General features: G+C 39.1%; 5 protein-coding genes across 5 annotated transcripts in view; 4 read left to right on the forward strand and 1 right to left on the reverse strand.

The window, feature by feature from the left end:
• Positions 1–5124, forward strand: part of LOC117788289 (myb-like protein P) — a 39579-nt gene extending 34455 nt beyond the window's left edge. The window contains exon 6 of the mRNA XM_034627007.1: positions 5080–5124. Within this exon, the coding sequence (XP_034482898.1) occupies positions 5080–5124 (45 nt within the window). The remainder of the gene's footprint in view (positions 1–5079) is intronic.
• Positions 198–6077, forward strand: LOC117788292 (DIS3-like exonuclease 2). Its single transcript, XM_034627012.1, has 5 exons — positions 198–1142; positions 1320–1900; positions 2390–3800; positions 4430–4549; positions 4609–6077. The coding sequence occupies exons 1-5, from the start codon at positions 355–357 to the stop codon at positions 5276–5278; spliced, it is 3570 nt and encodes a 1189-aa protein (XP_034482903.1). The 5' UTR covers positions 198–354; the 3' UTR covers positions 5279–6077.
• A 500-nt stretch (positions 6078–6577) lies between these two features.
• On the forward strand, positions 6578–7240 carry LOC117787829. The gene is made up of 3 exons (XM_034626449.1): positions 6578–6713; positions 6773–7039; positions 7098–7240. The coding sequence occupies exons 1-3, from the start codon at positions 6692–6694 to the stop codon at positions 7136–7138; spliced, it is 330 nt and encodes a 109-aa protein (XP_034482340.1). The 5' UTR covers positions 6578–6691; the 3' UTR covers positions 7139–7240.
• A 19-nt stretch (positions 7241–7259) lies between these two features.
• LOC117787828 lies at positions 7260–7835 on the forward strand. Its single transcript, XM_034626448.1, has 2 exons — positions 7260–7391; positions 7454–7835. Exons 1-2 carry the CDS (start codon positions 7367–7369, stop codon positions 7783–7785), a joined length of 357 nt encoding a protein of 118 aa, XP_034482339.1. The 5' UTR covers positions 7260–7366; the 3' UTR covers positions 7786–7835.
• Positions 7836–8206: 371 nt separating this feature from the next.
• LOC117787827 (transient receptor potential channel pyrexia) lies at positions 8207–15198 on the reverse strand. Its single transcript, XM_034626447.1, has 8 exons — positions 14637–15198; positions 13766–14006; positions 13442–13697; positions 12412–12701; positions 12012–12356; positions 9675–10252; positions 9370–9523; positions 8207–9303 (listed from the first exon to the last, which is right to left on the reverse strand). The coding sequence occupies exons 1-8, from the start codon at positions 14661–14663 to the stop codon at positions 8300–8302; spliced, it is 2895 nt and encodes a 964-aa protein (XP_034482338.1). The 5' UTR covers positions 14664–15198; the 3' UTR covers positions 8207–8299.
• Between the last annotated feature and the right edge of the window lie 26 nt (positions 15199–15224).

The raw sequence follows: 15224 nt of genomic DNA on the forward strand, positions 1-15224 counted from the left end.
AGAGCATGACGTCACAAGTTAATGTACTAAATCTAAATATTAATTTTAAAAAATATATGATAAGCTTTTATGCAATAATTATGGATAAATAAAATAAACCTGCAATCAAATATTTTGAATTTAGTGTCAATTAAATAAATCCATTGTGTTTTTTCAGTGAAATATTAAGTTAGTAAAAGCTCTGACGTAATGCGCACAGAGAGAGAGAGAGAGCGAAATACGTTGCGCGCTACTTGAGTCAATTGCTTGTTTTTGTTGTCACAGTATGTGAAATACGCTGCAAGATAAACGAACTTTATTTTATTTTTTGTTACAAAGCCGTTTTGTATAAAAGCAATAATAACTGTTGAAAACATGTCAGAAACGTCGAGCATAGGGAGCTTAGAAAGTGCTGTAACGGGTGCGCTGATGAAACCAACGATTCGAAAAATGCAACAACAACAAGGAAATGAAAGCGATTATCATCCCCATTCCAATACCAATTGCAATCCCAATGCAATGGCGTCCATTGAGTTATTGCGCCAACGCACGCAACGATTGGCAACGCGGCTGCAGCAGACGCAGAAGGAGATGTCGGGTCAGTTAACGGGAACAACGGATTATCCACTCATCGAACAAAGGGCCAATCAATTTATGCGCAACTTTGTCTCGCAGTCGCAGTTGCAACAATTGCCGCCGCAGCAGCAGCAGCGTTCAATGTCAATAGTTGCTGCTGCTCCTTCAGCTGCTGCTATTCCATCGCAACAACAACTACATCAACAGCAGCAGCAGCTGCAGCAGCAACAACAACAAAGACAACAATTGCAACAGCAAGGTAATGTAGCTGCAGTTCCCATGCAAGTATCGATGCCAACTCGATATATATCGCCCGCACTTCGATATGCCATGCAACTGAATGGGCCGAACTCAAATTCAAATTCAAATGTAACTGCCAGCTTGCAACAGCAACAACAACAGCAGCAGCAACAACAACATCAAGAGCTGCGCAAGAAACGCAAATCTCGTCAGGTGCTCACCGGTGAAATTGTCGCCCTGAAGGACCTGGTGCTTAAACTAAGCCATATTAATCCGGAAGTAAATGCTTATGCCAAGCAATTGATCAATCAGAACGAGGTGCTCGCCCAGCTGGAGTGGCAGAGTGTGCCCGATCCCCGTAGACCTGGCTATTATAATCCATCATCCGCACCTGTGCCTGTTCCCGTACCGATTGCCGTTCCTCATCCTGTTCCCGGTGTGCCTTTACAGCAGGGTCGTCGCATTGACGGTGGCATGGACTTAACGGGTCGTCAGCCGCCCTCTGGCGCTTTTACTGCTCCTAGACAGCTGCAGGCACAACCACAACAACAGCTGTCCCGCTCCCGGCATGAGTCAGAGCTGTCCAGCACCAGTAGCAGCAGTGCCACGCCAGCTATGCAGCAATCCGATGGCACTTCATCGGCCCAATCTCCTCGCAAACGGAATCGTCATCGCAAGAAGCGTAATGATAAAAACGCTCCACGTTCTTTGAAGACCGAGTTGGAGGCGATGCGTTCGTATATCAATAAGATTGTCCAACAATATGCTGGCACCGAGGAATTGTTGCCTCAGGAGCTGATCTTCAAGGGCGAATTCGGTGACTTGGAAGCCCATGCACGTCGCCTGGTTGCCGCCGGCTATGGACGCATTGTGGAGGAGGAGATACGCGTGAATCGCAAGAACAATCGTCAGGCATTCATAACACTCTCCACAGATCGCGAGACTCTCGATCGGGATGGCATTGTGCTCCTGCCAGTGGCCCGGCGTTATGCCTTTGAGGGAGACACCGTGCGTGCATTTGTGATGAATGCCGGAGCATCCGTAATCAAGCCAAGTGAGGTGGCAACCATTACCATCACTGGCGGCAAGGCATCCCTTTCGCTGGGTGAGTTACAGGGTATTTCTCTATTGCTTTCAGTGATCGCAAATTAGAATTATGAGTTTAAAAATTATGCAGAATAAATGGGAAATTCCTAAATATACTATTTTCAAATCCTGGAAATTCCATTTATATCATTACAATTAATTTCAACTCTTATTTTTCATCTAAATTAAAAACGTTTTGAAATAATGACTACAGTTCGACTCGTATTTGAAAATAATTTTCTTTTTTATATTAAAAGGTAAAATTTAAAAGTTAAATATCCCAAAAAGTTGGAAAAGTCTGTAAAAAACCAATTAATTTTTGATATTTCAAAGTTTTTTGAACTTTTGTTACTCGTTTTCACATATTTTAAACTTTTAATTATAAAAAAATTGAGAAAAAGTGATTCTTAATAAAAAAGATTACATTTATTTCATAATTTTTATTTCAAAAATTATAATCGTTCAGTTACTTGATTGTTAAAAAATGCAATGATCTCGTTTATTTTAGCTGAAGATGAGGAGCTGTCGGAGGAGACGGAATCCCAGGATACGGATGATGAAAATGCCGCCGTCATATCGTCGGACAATTGCCCCAAGGCGTTTGTCATTGCGATTGTTAGGCAAACGGAGCTGCGCCAGATTGTGGGCAACATCTCGTTCACGAATCCCACCAAGCTCTGCGATGAGGAGCTCTTTTACAAATTTCGACCCTTCGATCTGCGCATGCCCATGGTGTATATACCGCAGGCCAGTTGCGCCATCCACATTGGCAACAAGCAGCCGGACGAGGTCTGTGGACTGCTCTACTTGGCACACGTGCTCGAAACCGATTGTAATGGCCACTGCATTGCGGAACTGGTGCAGCCGGTGGGCCGTGTTGGTAATCTGGATGACGAACTGAAGGCCATACTCTTTCACAATAGTCTGCGCGATATTGTGCCTTTCGAGGATCGCTTTATTGAGATGTATGCTCAGTCGGCGCCAGCTATAGTCTCTGAAGATCTGATCCATCGTCGTGATATGCGCAAGAGTTGTGTGTTTACAATTGATCCACTGACTGCACGAGATTTGGATGATGCACTGTCCATCGAGCAGTTGGGGGATAATGAGTACGAGGTGGGCGTCCACATCTCAGACGTGGCCCATTATCTGCAGGAGAACACCGAGTTGGATAACATTGTCAAGGAGCGTTCCACATCGATTTATTTGGCCAATGAAGTGATACACATGTTGCCACAGACACTGTGCTTCCGTTGCTCCCTGCTGCCCGGAGAGGATAAGTTCTCATTCTCAGTTTTCTGGCGTTTAGATGGCAATGGAACTCAGTTGTCGAAGCCATATTTTACACGCTCTGTCATCAATTCATGCTCGCAGTTTGCCTACGAGCATGCCCAGAAGATCATTGATAATCCAGGCGAGAGCTTCACCGAGGATGACTTTCCCACTATACTCAATGGATTCACTGTGAACGACATCGTTAAGCGTGTCACCTGGCTCAATGGCATTGCGAGCAACATGAGATCGAAGCGCTTTGACAATGGCGCCTTGACTATTAATAATGCCAAGGTGCGATTCACCTTGGATCCTTTGACCGGTGAACCGATGGGCTTCGAGGTGGAGAAACAACGCGAAGCGAATCACATGATTGAGGAGTACATGCTGTTGGCGAATCAGGCTGTTGCACGTTTCATTCACGATGCATTTCCCAATATTGCCGTGTTGCGCAACCATTCGCCTCCACTGACCAAATCCCTGAAAGCGTTGCGAGAGAAGCTATCCACACAGGGCTTGGAATTGGATTACAGCTCATCAAAGGCGTTGCAGGAGAGCATGCAGCGTTTGTGCAAGGAGGCCGCCGATCCCGTTGCCATGTGTGCCTGCCTCAGCCAGCTGCTCATGAAGCCCATGGCCAGAGCCAAGTGAGTTTAACACATCTCTTACAACATAACCATGTCCTAATGTCTGTATGACCTTCTAGATCTCAGAGAGTAAAAGAGCTAGAGTCACCAAAATTGGTATTTAAAGTTCTCTATATATTCGAAACAGATAAAGTTATTTCATTCAAGCCTAGCAAATCGAAAAAACTAATATACAAGCAAAGAGCTAGAGCCTAGAGTCTTGCCATATTTTATATCTAATGTCTAGAAAAAGTTGATAAGAGCTAGAGCAATCAAATTTTGTGAAAATTCTCTTTTAAAATGCACTCAAAAGGAAAATCAACGAATGAATTAGTACATTTTCAATGATGATAAAAATTTCAACTAGAGATAAAAATTCCAGTTCAAAATATTGTGACGTATTAGTGGAAGGAAAAAATGTTAATATATATTTAGTGCTACTATTACCATTAACAGTTTACTGAAGGTTTATACATTAGTAGAAAATATCAGCAACATTTTTAGGTGATTTGAAGAAAAGTGGAGATAAGACTTGAACAAATTTCAAAAATATTTATTGTTTGTTGACATATTTAACTAATTATTTTAAATAAGAGGTTTTAAGAGGTTCTGATTCAAAAATGTAATAACAAATGATTTTCTCCCTTTAGCTATTTCTGCAGCGAAGGCAAGACGGAACCGTCTGATCTATGGCATTATGCGCTTTCTATACCCATATATACGCACTTTACCAGTCCCATACGACGATATCCGGATGTGATGGTGCACCGGTAAGCATAACCACTCTATAAAAAGTATTTCTCTTAACTGTGTCATTTCTATTTTGTAGTCTTCTGGCGGCTGCACTTAACTATTGTCCTGCACCCGAACGTAGCCCTGAGGAGCTGCATAAACTGACAAAAATTGCAAATGAACGAAAGTATAATGCCAAACAGGCTGGTGACGATTCCAGCAATTTATTCTTCAAGCGTTACGTGAGCAATCGACAGGCGGTTTATATGCGTGCTGTAGTCTTAGAGATTTATCAGCATATGATGAATGTGGTGACACTGGAATCTGGTCATGTGATTAGCATTAATTATAAAATGCAACGAGTACTCATCGATACGCACAATGCACCCAATTATATTTTAATTGCCGAACGCAATCTGAAACAGTCGCCATACAAATTGCAATTGCTCTCTGTGGTGCCCATAAGATTGATTATTTGGGATGGCAAATTGACAGGATTTCTGCTAACTGCAGATCAGCGTCAAAAGGGACCTAGCATGGAGCATCCACGCAAGGATAACAATAATAGAAAACAACAACAGCAGCAGCAGCAGCAGCAACAGACTGGGAATAACAATAAAACTGCCAAAAATGCACACATGAGACATGCACAGCAGCAGCAGCAGCAACATAATCAGGAACAACAGCGTCGACATCAGCAGCAGCAACAACAGCAACATCATCAACAACAACAACGCGTCTTTGCTTTGCGCAAAAACAGTTCTTAAGCTCCATTACCAAAATAGCAGCAAACTAGACCTCAAAATAGATAAAGATTTAAAAAGATTTCGCCAACATTTTCATTGACAATTTTGCAAGATGCTGAAGCGGACGTTTCAACCCAAATTTCGTATGTTTTCCTTTGTCCAAATTTATTAATACTATTGAATTTCGCGCATCGATATTCAATGCCGATTTGAATTTTAGGCCCAAAAATTAAATTCTGTGATGCCCCCCCCTCCCTCTCACAAAAAAAGAAAGAAAAGAAATCAAAAGAAAAAAAAAAAAGAATAATGACAACAAACTGTAATCGTCAAATGATTAATTTTTTGACAATATATTTACGTGTACGTGAGCCCATTGTACTAAGTACAGCATCTACAGTATATTGGCAACATCTATATATAAATGTATATATTTATATATAGTACTTCAGTTCGTAAATATCGCAAAAATGCAACGCAGCAGCAGGGATGTTAATTAAATTTCTACCAATTACAAGCAATATATATATATTTATGTATGTTTCCTGAGATTCTACTTATCCGGGGGTTCAAATTAGCGCTGAAGCTTTTGTTTATGAATTAACACAACATTTATTTGTACATACCATACATATATACTTCATATTTTCTCTGTATTCCTTGAATTGCATTACTTTATATTCTTTAACTAAATTGTGAAACGCACACGCGTAGATTGTGTATTAAGTTAAGTGGAAAAAAATTAATTTAATGAAATTGCAACTTGAAATGAAGAAATCATTAAAAAAATTAAATGAAACCGTTCAGTTTTAAGGCGAAAAAAGCAAATGTTTTATTTTTAACTGAACGTAACCTGTTTGCACCCTAGATTTTTTAAAATTTTTAGTATATACGGCTATGAAATACCCTCTATAATGCTCAAAAGAGCAGCTTATTTTTTCAGATTATTTTTAAAAGCATTAAGAAATAACTAAAGTTATCCTATTTATATTTAGAGTAGAGATAATTATTTCGATTAATATTAGAGTATATATTTAATGTACTTCGACAGTCGGCTTTATTTAGATGTTCTTGATAAGGAAATTTCACTGTACTTTTATTTATTTTTATTTTTTATTTAGTGTGTGCAGTGTATCGTTTCCCATATCTTAGCCTTAATAACTTCATATGCAAATGACTCACAATGGTTTTATTCAGGTAGTTCTACTTGTTAATCCGTTCGTACCTCCACGAGAATTGCGGGCATTCCCCCGAGCTCTAAGAGCGATAAAGAGAATCAGAGATACTTCTGACGTTGAATAAGCAATCAATACCCAAAAGATTTGTTTTGTGCTGACCTTCGGTTATAAACGCGTGACGGGACGTTTGACGCTTTCAGACGCGTTTCAGTTTCACAGTTGAACAGACAAGTTCGTCAGCTTCGCATATCATATAAAAATGAAAAGCTTCCACATGTTCGGTGGGTCATTAAAATAATTCAATTCATAATCAATTCGATAACTAAAACATCTCTTAAAGCTCTGCTGGTCTTATTGATCGTTGGAGCAAATGCTGCTCCACAGTTTTGGCCTAGGGATGAGGATTTAACAAAAACATTTATCAGTGGTCGTCCCATAGAGAATCGTGTCTCCACAACAACAGCGGCGCCAACGACAGCTTCCCCAAGGGTTCGGGCCTGTATACAATCCTGTCCTGCAACAAGCGAATATAATCCCATTTGTGGCAGCGATAATGTCAATTATTTTAATGAAGGACGCTTCAATTGTGCCGTCGGTTGTGGACAAAGTGAGTTTCCTTTTAAGAGAAATGCAGAAAATTATTTAATATAATTTGTAATCCTTAGATGTACGTCGTCTACACTTGGGAATCTGCAGTACAACGTAAAATTTATAGTAATATTTTTATGGACTAGTCAAACACTTAATCGCCAGTTCAATGTTCACTCTAATGACCTCAACAAATCTTAATAAAAAACAAACAAACTAATTAATAAGCTGAGATTTTCAAGTCTCACAGCTTTTTCTTATCTCATGAAGTAGTCGCAATTTCAGTCTCAATTAAAGCGTTGTTCAGTGTGGTAATCTCAGCTAGAGATTGATATAAAATCTAAATATGCTGCGAACAATTCACATATGCCGTAAGTTTTTAAATTGTTCCCATAATTAATAGATCAAACTATATGGCATATACAATATCTAGTTGGAATGCTGCTGTTCTCGATGTCGCTGGCTCTGCCCGCTGATTACTCCAATCCCAAGTCTCAGGTGGAGTACATAAGCATGCAGCCAGGAGGACAACCAAAGCCCCTAGTTGTGCCCATAACCAGGCCACCATTGATCGACCTAACACCGGCACCGCCACCGAGTGATTCTAAAAATTTTGCATACAATCCAATAACAAAGACCTGGACACAGATATCAGCACATGATCCGCGACCAGATGAAGATTCTTTGGTATGGAATCAGAGCAATGACAAGTGGTTAACCAATCCGCCAGTACCGGAAAATAAGTTAATTAATAAAGCTGTTTGATTGTAATTACTTACAAGAATATATTATTTACATTATTCGTTTATACGAGAGTCGACTGATGACTTGGTTTAACTTTTTTAGTCCAATTATAAGCAACTTTGAAGTCATGTCAAAATTGTATAAACTACGTCATCTGCCATATTCATCAGACTATTATCTATTTTAAATTTTAAAAAATTACTCTGCGGAAATGAAGAGGTTATCTCTTAAAAAAATTCCCCATATTCAGAACTTTGACTCATCTAATTATTTGGAAAGCACAAAAATAACATTTGTTGTGATTAGCTCCCAAGCTTTATAGCTAAAGTGCTTAAATTTTATTTATCTTTTAAAGGTATCATTTTTATTTAAATATTTTTATGAATAAAAAAGGTGTGAGAATCGTCATTTAAAATTAACTGTTCTAAAAAAATAAAATTTTGAAAAGTATATTTATTTATCTTTACAAAATGTGGGGTTTTCTACATAGATAGATGACTTATTAGCCCACCCTCGTATACAAAGTATTCAAATCTCAACGATGTTGATGCCGCTGATGACGCAGTGTCTCGGCTGTCGTTGTGGGCGACGTCTGTTGTTGCTGCTTCATGCGGCAGAGTTCGTCGGCGGTGTAATTCAATTTGCGCATTGCATTCTCAGTGAATCTGTCGAATTTGGCTGTGAGCTGTGACAGTTGCTCCTTGAGTGTCTGGACCTCGGCACGCCAATCGTTGGCCTGATTCTTCAGCTTGACAATTGTCTCGTGCTCCTGCCGCAACTGTTGTGGCACATTGGTTGCTGAACGTGGACGCAGCAGTTCGTTCATCTGGAAAACCTGTGTCTGTGTTGCATTGTTTGACTCCGGTTGTGTCTGCTGTGACTGTTGTTGTTGCTGTGATGCGGTTTTCAACTCCTTCGGATCCTTTTGACGCTGCAGACTGCGACTGAACATGTGATAATTTGTCTCGAATTGACGCCTTCGAATACTCATATTGCGATCTCTTCTTTCCGCCACAAGTTTGTAGATATTGAGCTTGATATCCTCCGGCAGCTGGGAGCGATCCCTGGGATCATTGGGACGCACCGTGAACTGCAATTTGTCGCGTGAGGTTCGCAGCAGAGCTTTGCGTTTGCAGTAATGCACGAGAGGAGCATTTCTCAGCAGGCGGGAGAAGAAGAAACTCTCTAGACGCGACACCAGCTCCGCCTGTCGCACCAGACGATCCAAGGAGGCGGACACCTGCAGTCCCTGGATATCGCTGACAGCCAGACCCAACATCAGATTGGTCAATATAACCGTCACCAAGAGCACAAAGGCAAGGAATATTATGTGAGAGGTCACAGGGAACTTGACCGCATAGTCGCCATAAAAGATATCCTCAAATTCAAGTTCTCCCGACATCATGGTAAACGATTTCATAAACGACCATGTTATATTCTCAAAAGCCGGATAATCATTGAAGAGCACAGCGAAGCTCAGTCCAAAGGCAATCAACAGACAGATATAGGCCAACAGGAACTTGCCAAAGTTAACAGCAACTGTTAAATGTAAAAGGAAAGGTTTTTTAATCTGTCAATTTTGTTAGAATCTTTTGAGATATTTACCCTTGGTAAACATTTGCACATAGACGCCGAAAATGGGAAAGCGTCCCACCAGCATCATAAGCTCCAGCCAGACCAAGAGTATAACCACCGCTGCCACATGATGTTGCCACATGGGCACCGTCAACAGATCGCCAGTCCACAATGTTTCTGGTGTCTATAATAACATCAGAAGATTAACAAAACTTTGATACAAAATATCAAAAATTAAACAATTTTGATATATGAATAAATACAATCATTTAAAGAATATTTTTAAAAAATAGTTAGTTATTAAAAAAAATTAAATTAAGTAAAGTAATACCTACCACACACAACAGCACACCAAAGACAATGGTCCATTGTAGCCAGTTTTCCCAGTACTTGGCATAACCATGCAATCCGTGAGCCATTTGAAAAAGTTCCTTACCAAGCAGCAAGATATTCAGCACAATCACAAAGTAACCAATGGTTGAAACGTAGCCAGGTGCCAGACACGTCTCTCCCGGCTTGCAACATCGCACATAGACGCCAATCACGTAGAGCGTGAAGAGCAGCACGAAGCAGGTGTGATAGGCCAGGCTGAGGAGAAAGAATTTACGAATGCGTCGCCACTTGAGGAACAGAAATGTCTCGCACAACGGATGCATCAGAATACGCTTCTGTCCGACCTCAATCAGCGTCAGCATCAGCTCCGTTTCCCCCTTCTCCATCGAGGAGCTGGGCACGAGGAGACGAAAGTCCAACTTTATCTGACAATCCACATCCCCAATCTCGTGATCGTTCGCTTTAATGGAGTCATCCAGTTTTTGCATTAACTTTGGTATAACCTCCGGACAGCGACGCACTATAAATGTTAGAGCTGATGTGTGTCCATCCGTCCGAGCGGTTATATCTGCGCCGTGCTCTGTAAATTACGGAGGAGAGATTGGCCTCATGTAAATTAATTTAAAAGCTTTCAAAAAGTACTTAGAAAAATCAAAGTTCCCAAAAAGGGATAAAAATCAAGAGCGAGAAACGTTCTTGAGGAGAACCCTTAACATCAACATCGAACCTAACTATGGTACTCGAAAATTATAAAATTTCCTAAGTGAACAATATTGAAATGCAGAATAAATTTAGAGGCCACATCATGATCAAAATGATATTCCGTTTCAAAATCGGTCCAGTTTTGACAAAGTTATGGAAGTTTGAAGTTGGTCAGACTTTGGATCTAGCAACTTTACAAGTCAAAATTTTTGTCAGATTTCACATGATTTTTTACAGAAATTTGAAAGGTCTCAGAATCAAATTTAAAGTGTTGTTTTATACTATTTACGATATAAGGAGTCGATTAAAAGTGAAAACTTGAGATTTAAAATTTTCAATTTTCAAAAAATCAAAGGAGGGACCCTTAGCATGAAAACCATGATCTAGAGGAAAATAATTTTTTTTACAAAATTAATTAAATTTGAATGCAGAATGAATTTAGAGGCCAAATCATGATTAAAATAACATTCCGTTTGAAAATCGGTTCAGTTTTGACAAAGTTATGGAAGTTTGAAGTTGGTCAGATTTTGGATCTAGCAACTTTACAAGTCAAATTTTTTGTCAGATTTCACATGATTTTTTACAGAAATTTGAAAGGTCTCAGAATCAAATTTAAAGTATTGTTTTATACTATTTACAATATAAGGAGTCGATTAAAAGTGAAAACTTGAGATTTAAAATTTTCAATTTTCCAAAAATCAAAGGGGGGACCCTTAGCATCAAAACCATGATTTAGAGAAAAATAATTTTTTTTACAAAATTAATTAAATTTAAATGCAGAATGAATTAAGAGGCCAAACCATGATTAAAATGACATTCCGTTTGAAAATCGGTCCAGTTTTGACAAAGTTATGGAAGGCTGAAGTTGGTCTGACTTTGGATCTAGCAACTTTACAAGTCAATATTTTTGTTAGATTTCACATGATTTTTTACAGAAATTTGAAAGGTCTCAGAATCAAATTTAAAGTGTTGTTTTATACTATTTACGATATAAGGAGTCGATTAAAAGTGAAAACTTGAGATTTAAAATTTTCAATTTTCCAAAAATCAAAGGGGGGACCCTTAGCATCAAAACCATGATTTAGAGAAAAATAATTTTTTTTACAAAATTAATTAAATTTAAATGCAGAATGAATTAAGAGGCCAAACCATGATTAAAATGACATTCCGTTTGAAAATCGGTCCAGTTTTGACAAAGTTATGGAAGGCTGAAGTTGGTCTGACTTTGGATCTAGCAACTTTACAAGTCAAAATTTTTGTCAGATTTCACATGATTTTTTACAGAAATTTGAAAGGTCTCAGAGTCAAATTTAAAGTGTTGTTTTATACTATTTACGATATAAGGAGTCGATTAAAAGTGAAAACTTGAGATTTAAAATTTTCAATTTTCAAAAAATCAAAGGGGGGACGACCCTTAGCATCAAAACCATGATCTAGAGGAAAATAATTTTTTTTACAAAATTAATTAAATTTGAATGCAGAATGAATTTAGAGGTCAAATTATGATTAAAATGACATTCCGTTTGATAATCGGTCCAGTTTTGACAAAGTTATGGAAGGCTGAAGTTGGTCAGACTTTGGATCTAGCAACTTTACAAGTCAAAATTTTTGATAAGTTAGTGTAGTAAATGACTCACCTATAAAGGTGTACACACAGCTGCTGAATTCATTGAGGGCGGCAATATGCAGGGGCGTGTATCCGTAATCATCCGCCTTGTTGACATCGGCGCCCGCCTTGAGGAGAGCGTTGCAACAGTCGAGGCAACGCGATTGCTTCACGATGGCGGCATGCAACGCGGTGCGTCCGTCGCGATAGACGGCATTCACATTGGCGCCGTATTTCAGGAGAATCTCAACGGTGCCAATGGACTGGGAGAGACAGGCGAGATGCAGAGGCGTCTGTTGGCTGGCATTCCGGCAGTTGACATCGGCCCGATGATCCAAGAGCAGTTTCACACACTCGGCGTAATCATTTTCCGCAGCTGGAAAGAATAGATAAATGTTAGCATGCGTCAGTTGCTCCTCCCACTTTCTTACCCAAATGTAGCGCCGTCACTTTGCCTTCCCCGAATTGAGAGCGCACATCGGCATTGTGATTCAGCAGCAGCTCCACGCACTTGGTGAATCCAGAGGCGGAGGCGGTATGCAATGGTGTCTCCGTGTACACCTGCGGAGTATTCGGATCGGCGCCATACTTCAATAGAATTTCCACACAATCCACAGCATTGCCGTCGATCGCATAATGCAACGCAGATCGCCTCTCAATGCCAATGTTGATGTTCGCCTTGCGACGCAACAGCAGCAAGATACACTCCACACTCTTTGAACTGCAAATGAAGAGAACGTCTCAGTGAGATATAAATACAAACAGACAGTCAAGAACGCTACATTCGAGAGTACACGCAAAATAAGGTTAATATTTAAAATATTATGCAAAAATAATCCAAATAAATATTAATGTTCCAGAGACTTAAATCTCAACAACAATTAATATTGTAGCATAATAATAATAATATATATTAAAAGTAAATAGAGATGTTCCAAAGAACAAATTGCAAAAGCAAGTAGACAAAAATTTAAAAACGGTCTACTTAAAGAAAAATTAAGCACAATATTCTAAAATAAACTTGATATACTAGTACTTAGATTCAAAGTATCATAGAATTTTTCGTTTAACTAGAAATGTAATTTTTAAAATGTATGAACTTAACCTCTTATCATGTTTTGTAAAAAGTCATGCTATAATTTATACAAATTTAGACTCTTAAAACTTTTGATATTTATCGTAAAAAGATTTCGAATATTTCAGACTGTAGAATGTCCCTTTGATCATTGTATTGGGCTCTAAATTTATCTACTATTAAATATATATAAATTTTTAAAATATTCAGTAATTGTTTAGCATATTTTTTTTCAAAATCTTAAATCATATTTTTTTCAAATTTTAAATCTTATTTTTTATTAAATTTCCGATGCTCCAAAGTTAAAATACTCTTCTCTTCTTTCAAGTATTGAGCATTAACAGGAACTATAAGTAACTACTTAAAATCAAGTGCTTATGCTTCACCTGGCAGCGCAATGCAGCGGCGTCACTTCCTTCTTGGCATCCCAGCGATTTGGATCAGATCCCCGATCCAGAAGCACCTTGGCAATGGGAGCATTGGCGCGACAGCAAGCAAAGTGGAGCGAAGTACGTCCGCGATTATCAGCAAAATTTGGATCCGCATCGTAGTGAGTCAACAGGTAGATGACGTTCTCCACGGAACCATAGATAGAACAACAAATTAGCGCAAGATTGCAATCGCTTGGATCGATCAAGAGTTCTGGAAAAAAAAAACAAGAAAAAGTATAATGATTATGATGCCAGGTGGTAAGAGATCTGCTGACTAACCCAAAAAGCAGGCAGATTTGACCATTTCCAAAATGTGAACGGCATTGGGCAGCGCGGAGAGTGTTTCATCAATCTCTTGTGGCTGCCACAGCACCTGGTTTTGTTGTTGCCTCGCAAAAATCTCGTGCGCCTCATTGCTAAAAACGGCGTCGCTGTTGGCCTCGCTGGAGATGCTGCGCTTATCAAACAGCAGGTCCATATCGGCTGCCTCACTCTCCGACTGCCATTTCAGATCGTTTTCCTGCCAAAACAAACAAACCAATTATCGACACAAAAACAAACAAAGCGGTGGAAATGATCGAGTGCGGAAGAGAGGAGGATAGAGAGGAAGTCAGTGTTGCCAACATTTTAGAGCCAAAGAAAAATAGCTTGAAAAGTCTAGGAAATTTACATACATTTTTGGGAGATTTTCGGTTGATTTCGGTTTCTGTGGCACTCCTGATAGTTTTTCTAATGATTTTCTACCTATCTTCTAAATGAGAATTAAAATCTCAGAGACTTTAAGAGCAAAATATACAAAAAAAAAAATAATAATCTAGCAATAGCAATTCGAGACTATTACTTTTTTCCATTATCATTTTTGTAACACAAAAGTTTGAAAATAATAAAAATAAAATAATAGGTTTTAATAATTAGAAATAATTACTTTTGGAATATTTTCAGATGTTTTCAGATGTAAATAACTATAATTTCCTGGTTGCCGGAACAGCCGCTATTTCAAAATATTTCCAGCGATTGACATTCGAAAAACTTCAGATCTGTCGCAAAAATAGCTGAGTCGGCAGCACTGTTTGGAGAGAGGATGAAAAGGTGCAGGGAGGGTGGTGGTTGAGGGGGAGGGAGAACGGTTGTTTTGGATCTCATCACTTACGATGATGGAAAATCGCACATTCTCCATTTAGCCCGTTTACACTTCTGTCCCTTGTTGGTATTGTTGTTGTGATTGTTGTTATTCTTGGTTCTGCTATTGTTGATTTGTTTACAATTGTGTGGCCTACAAAATTCGATGCACGATTGACCATAAGGAATCTTGTTCTTGTGTGCCGCCAAATCATTGATGGAAAGTGAAAATTTTGCATGAATTTTCAGCACGCATCCACTTTAGTTTTATGGCCTGCAATCAATCTTTTGATCTGTGCAGATGTTGTGCCTCTCCAATTGATCGATCCCCTCTTTTTCCCTTTTCCCCTATCGATCAAGTTTGTTGCCACAATATTATTTCTTTTTTCTTTCGTAAATTGTAGCACTTCAACGGCTGTGAGCTGTTTTGTTTATTTGAAAATCTTCAAAATATTGAATTGTTTTTCAAACCGCTGTATGTGCAAAATTTATCATCTCCCCCCGCGTCGTCACTTCACTTTTGCCACAATAACACTTGTACCGTTATTCGCGATCAGTGATCCACTCCCGACGAGGTGCTAAATTGTACTGAATGTTGGGAACTGTCGGGTTCAACTGC

This window comes from Drosophila innubila, assembly GCF_004354385.1.
Source record: "Drosophila innubila isolate TH190305 chromosome 3L unlocalized genomic scaffold, UK_Dinn_1.0 0_D_3L, whole genome shotgun sequence".
Taxonomy (NCBI): domain Eukaryota; kingdom Metazoa; phylum Arthropoda; class Insecta; order Diptera; family Drosophilidae; genus Drosophila; species Drosophila innubila.

What these genes read in the sequence shown, in the direction of transcription:
- LOC117787827 (XM_034626447.1), bottom strand. Translation starts at nt 14,663, where the DNA reads ATGGAGAATGTGCGATTTTCCATCATC. An exon ending in CTGTGTGTACACCTTTATAG is followed by an intron (nt 10,253 to 12,011) that starts GTGAGTCATTTA and finishes CGTAATTTACAG; the next exon opens with AGCACGGCGCAGATATAACC. An exon ending in TGTGCAAATGTTTACCAAGG is followed by an intron (nt 9,304 to 9,369) that starts GTAAATATCTCA and finishes TACATTTAACAG; the next exon opens with TTGCTGTTAACTTTGGCAAG.
- LOC117787829 (XM_034626449.1), top strand. Translation starts at nt 6,692, where the DNA reads ATGAAAAGCTTCCACATGTTCG. An exon ending in GAAAAGCTTCCACATGTTCG is followed by an intron (nt 6,714 to 6,772) that starts GTGGGTCATTAA and finishes CATCTCTTAAAG; the next exon opens with CTCTGCTGGTCTTATTGATC. An exon ending in TGCCGTCGGTTGTGGACAAA is followed by an intron (nt 7,040 to 7,097) that starts GTGAGTTTCCTT and finishes TGTAATCCTTAG; the next exon opens with ATGTACGTCGTCTACACTTG.
- LOC117787828 (XM_034626448.1), top strand. Translation starts at nt 7,367, where the DNA reads ATGCTGCGAACAATTCACATATGCC. An exon ending in GCGAACAATTCACATATGCC is followed by an intron (nt 7,392 to 7,453) that starts GTAAGTTTTTAA and finishes TACAATATCTAG; the next exon opens with TTGGAATGCTGCTGTTCTCG.
- LOC117788292 (XM_034627012.1), top strand. Translation starts at nt 355, where the DNA reads ATGTCAGAAACGTCGAGCATAGGGAGCTTAGAAAGTGCTGTAACGGGT. An exon ending in CAAGGCATCCCTTTCGCTGG is followed by an intron (nt 1,901 to 2,389) that starts GTGAGTTACAGG and finishes CGTTTATTTTAG; the next exon opens with CTGAAGATGAGGAGCTGTCG. An exon ending in CCGGATGTGATGGTGCACCG is followed by an intron (nt 4,550 to 4,608) that starts GTAAGCATAACC and finishes TCTATTTTGTAG; the next exon opens with TCTTCTGGCGGCTGCACTTA.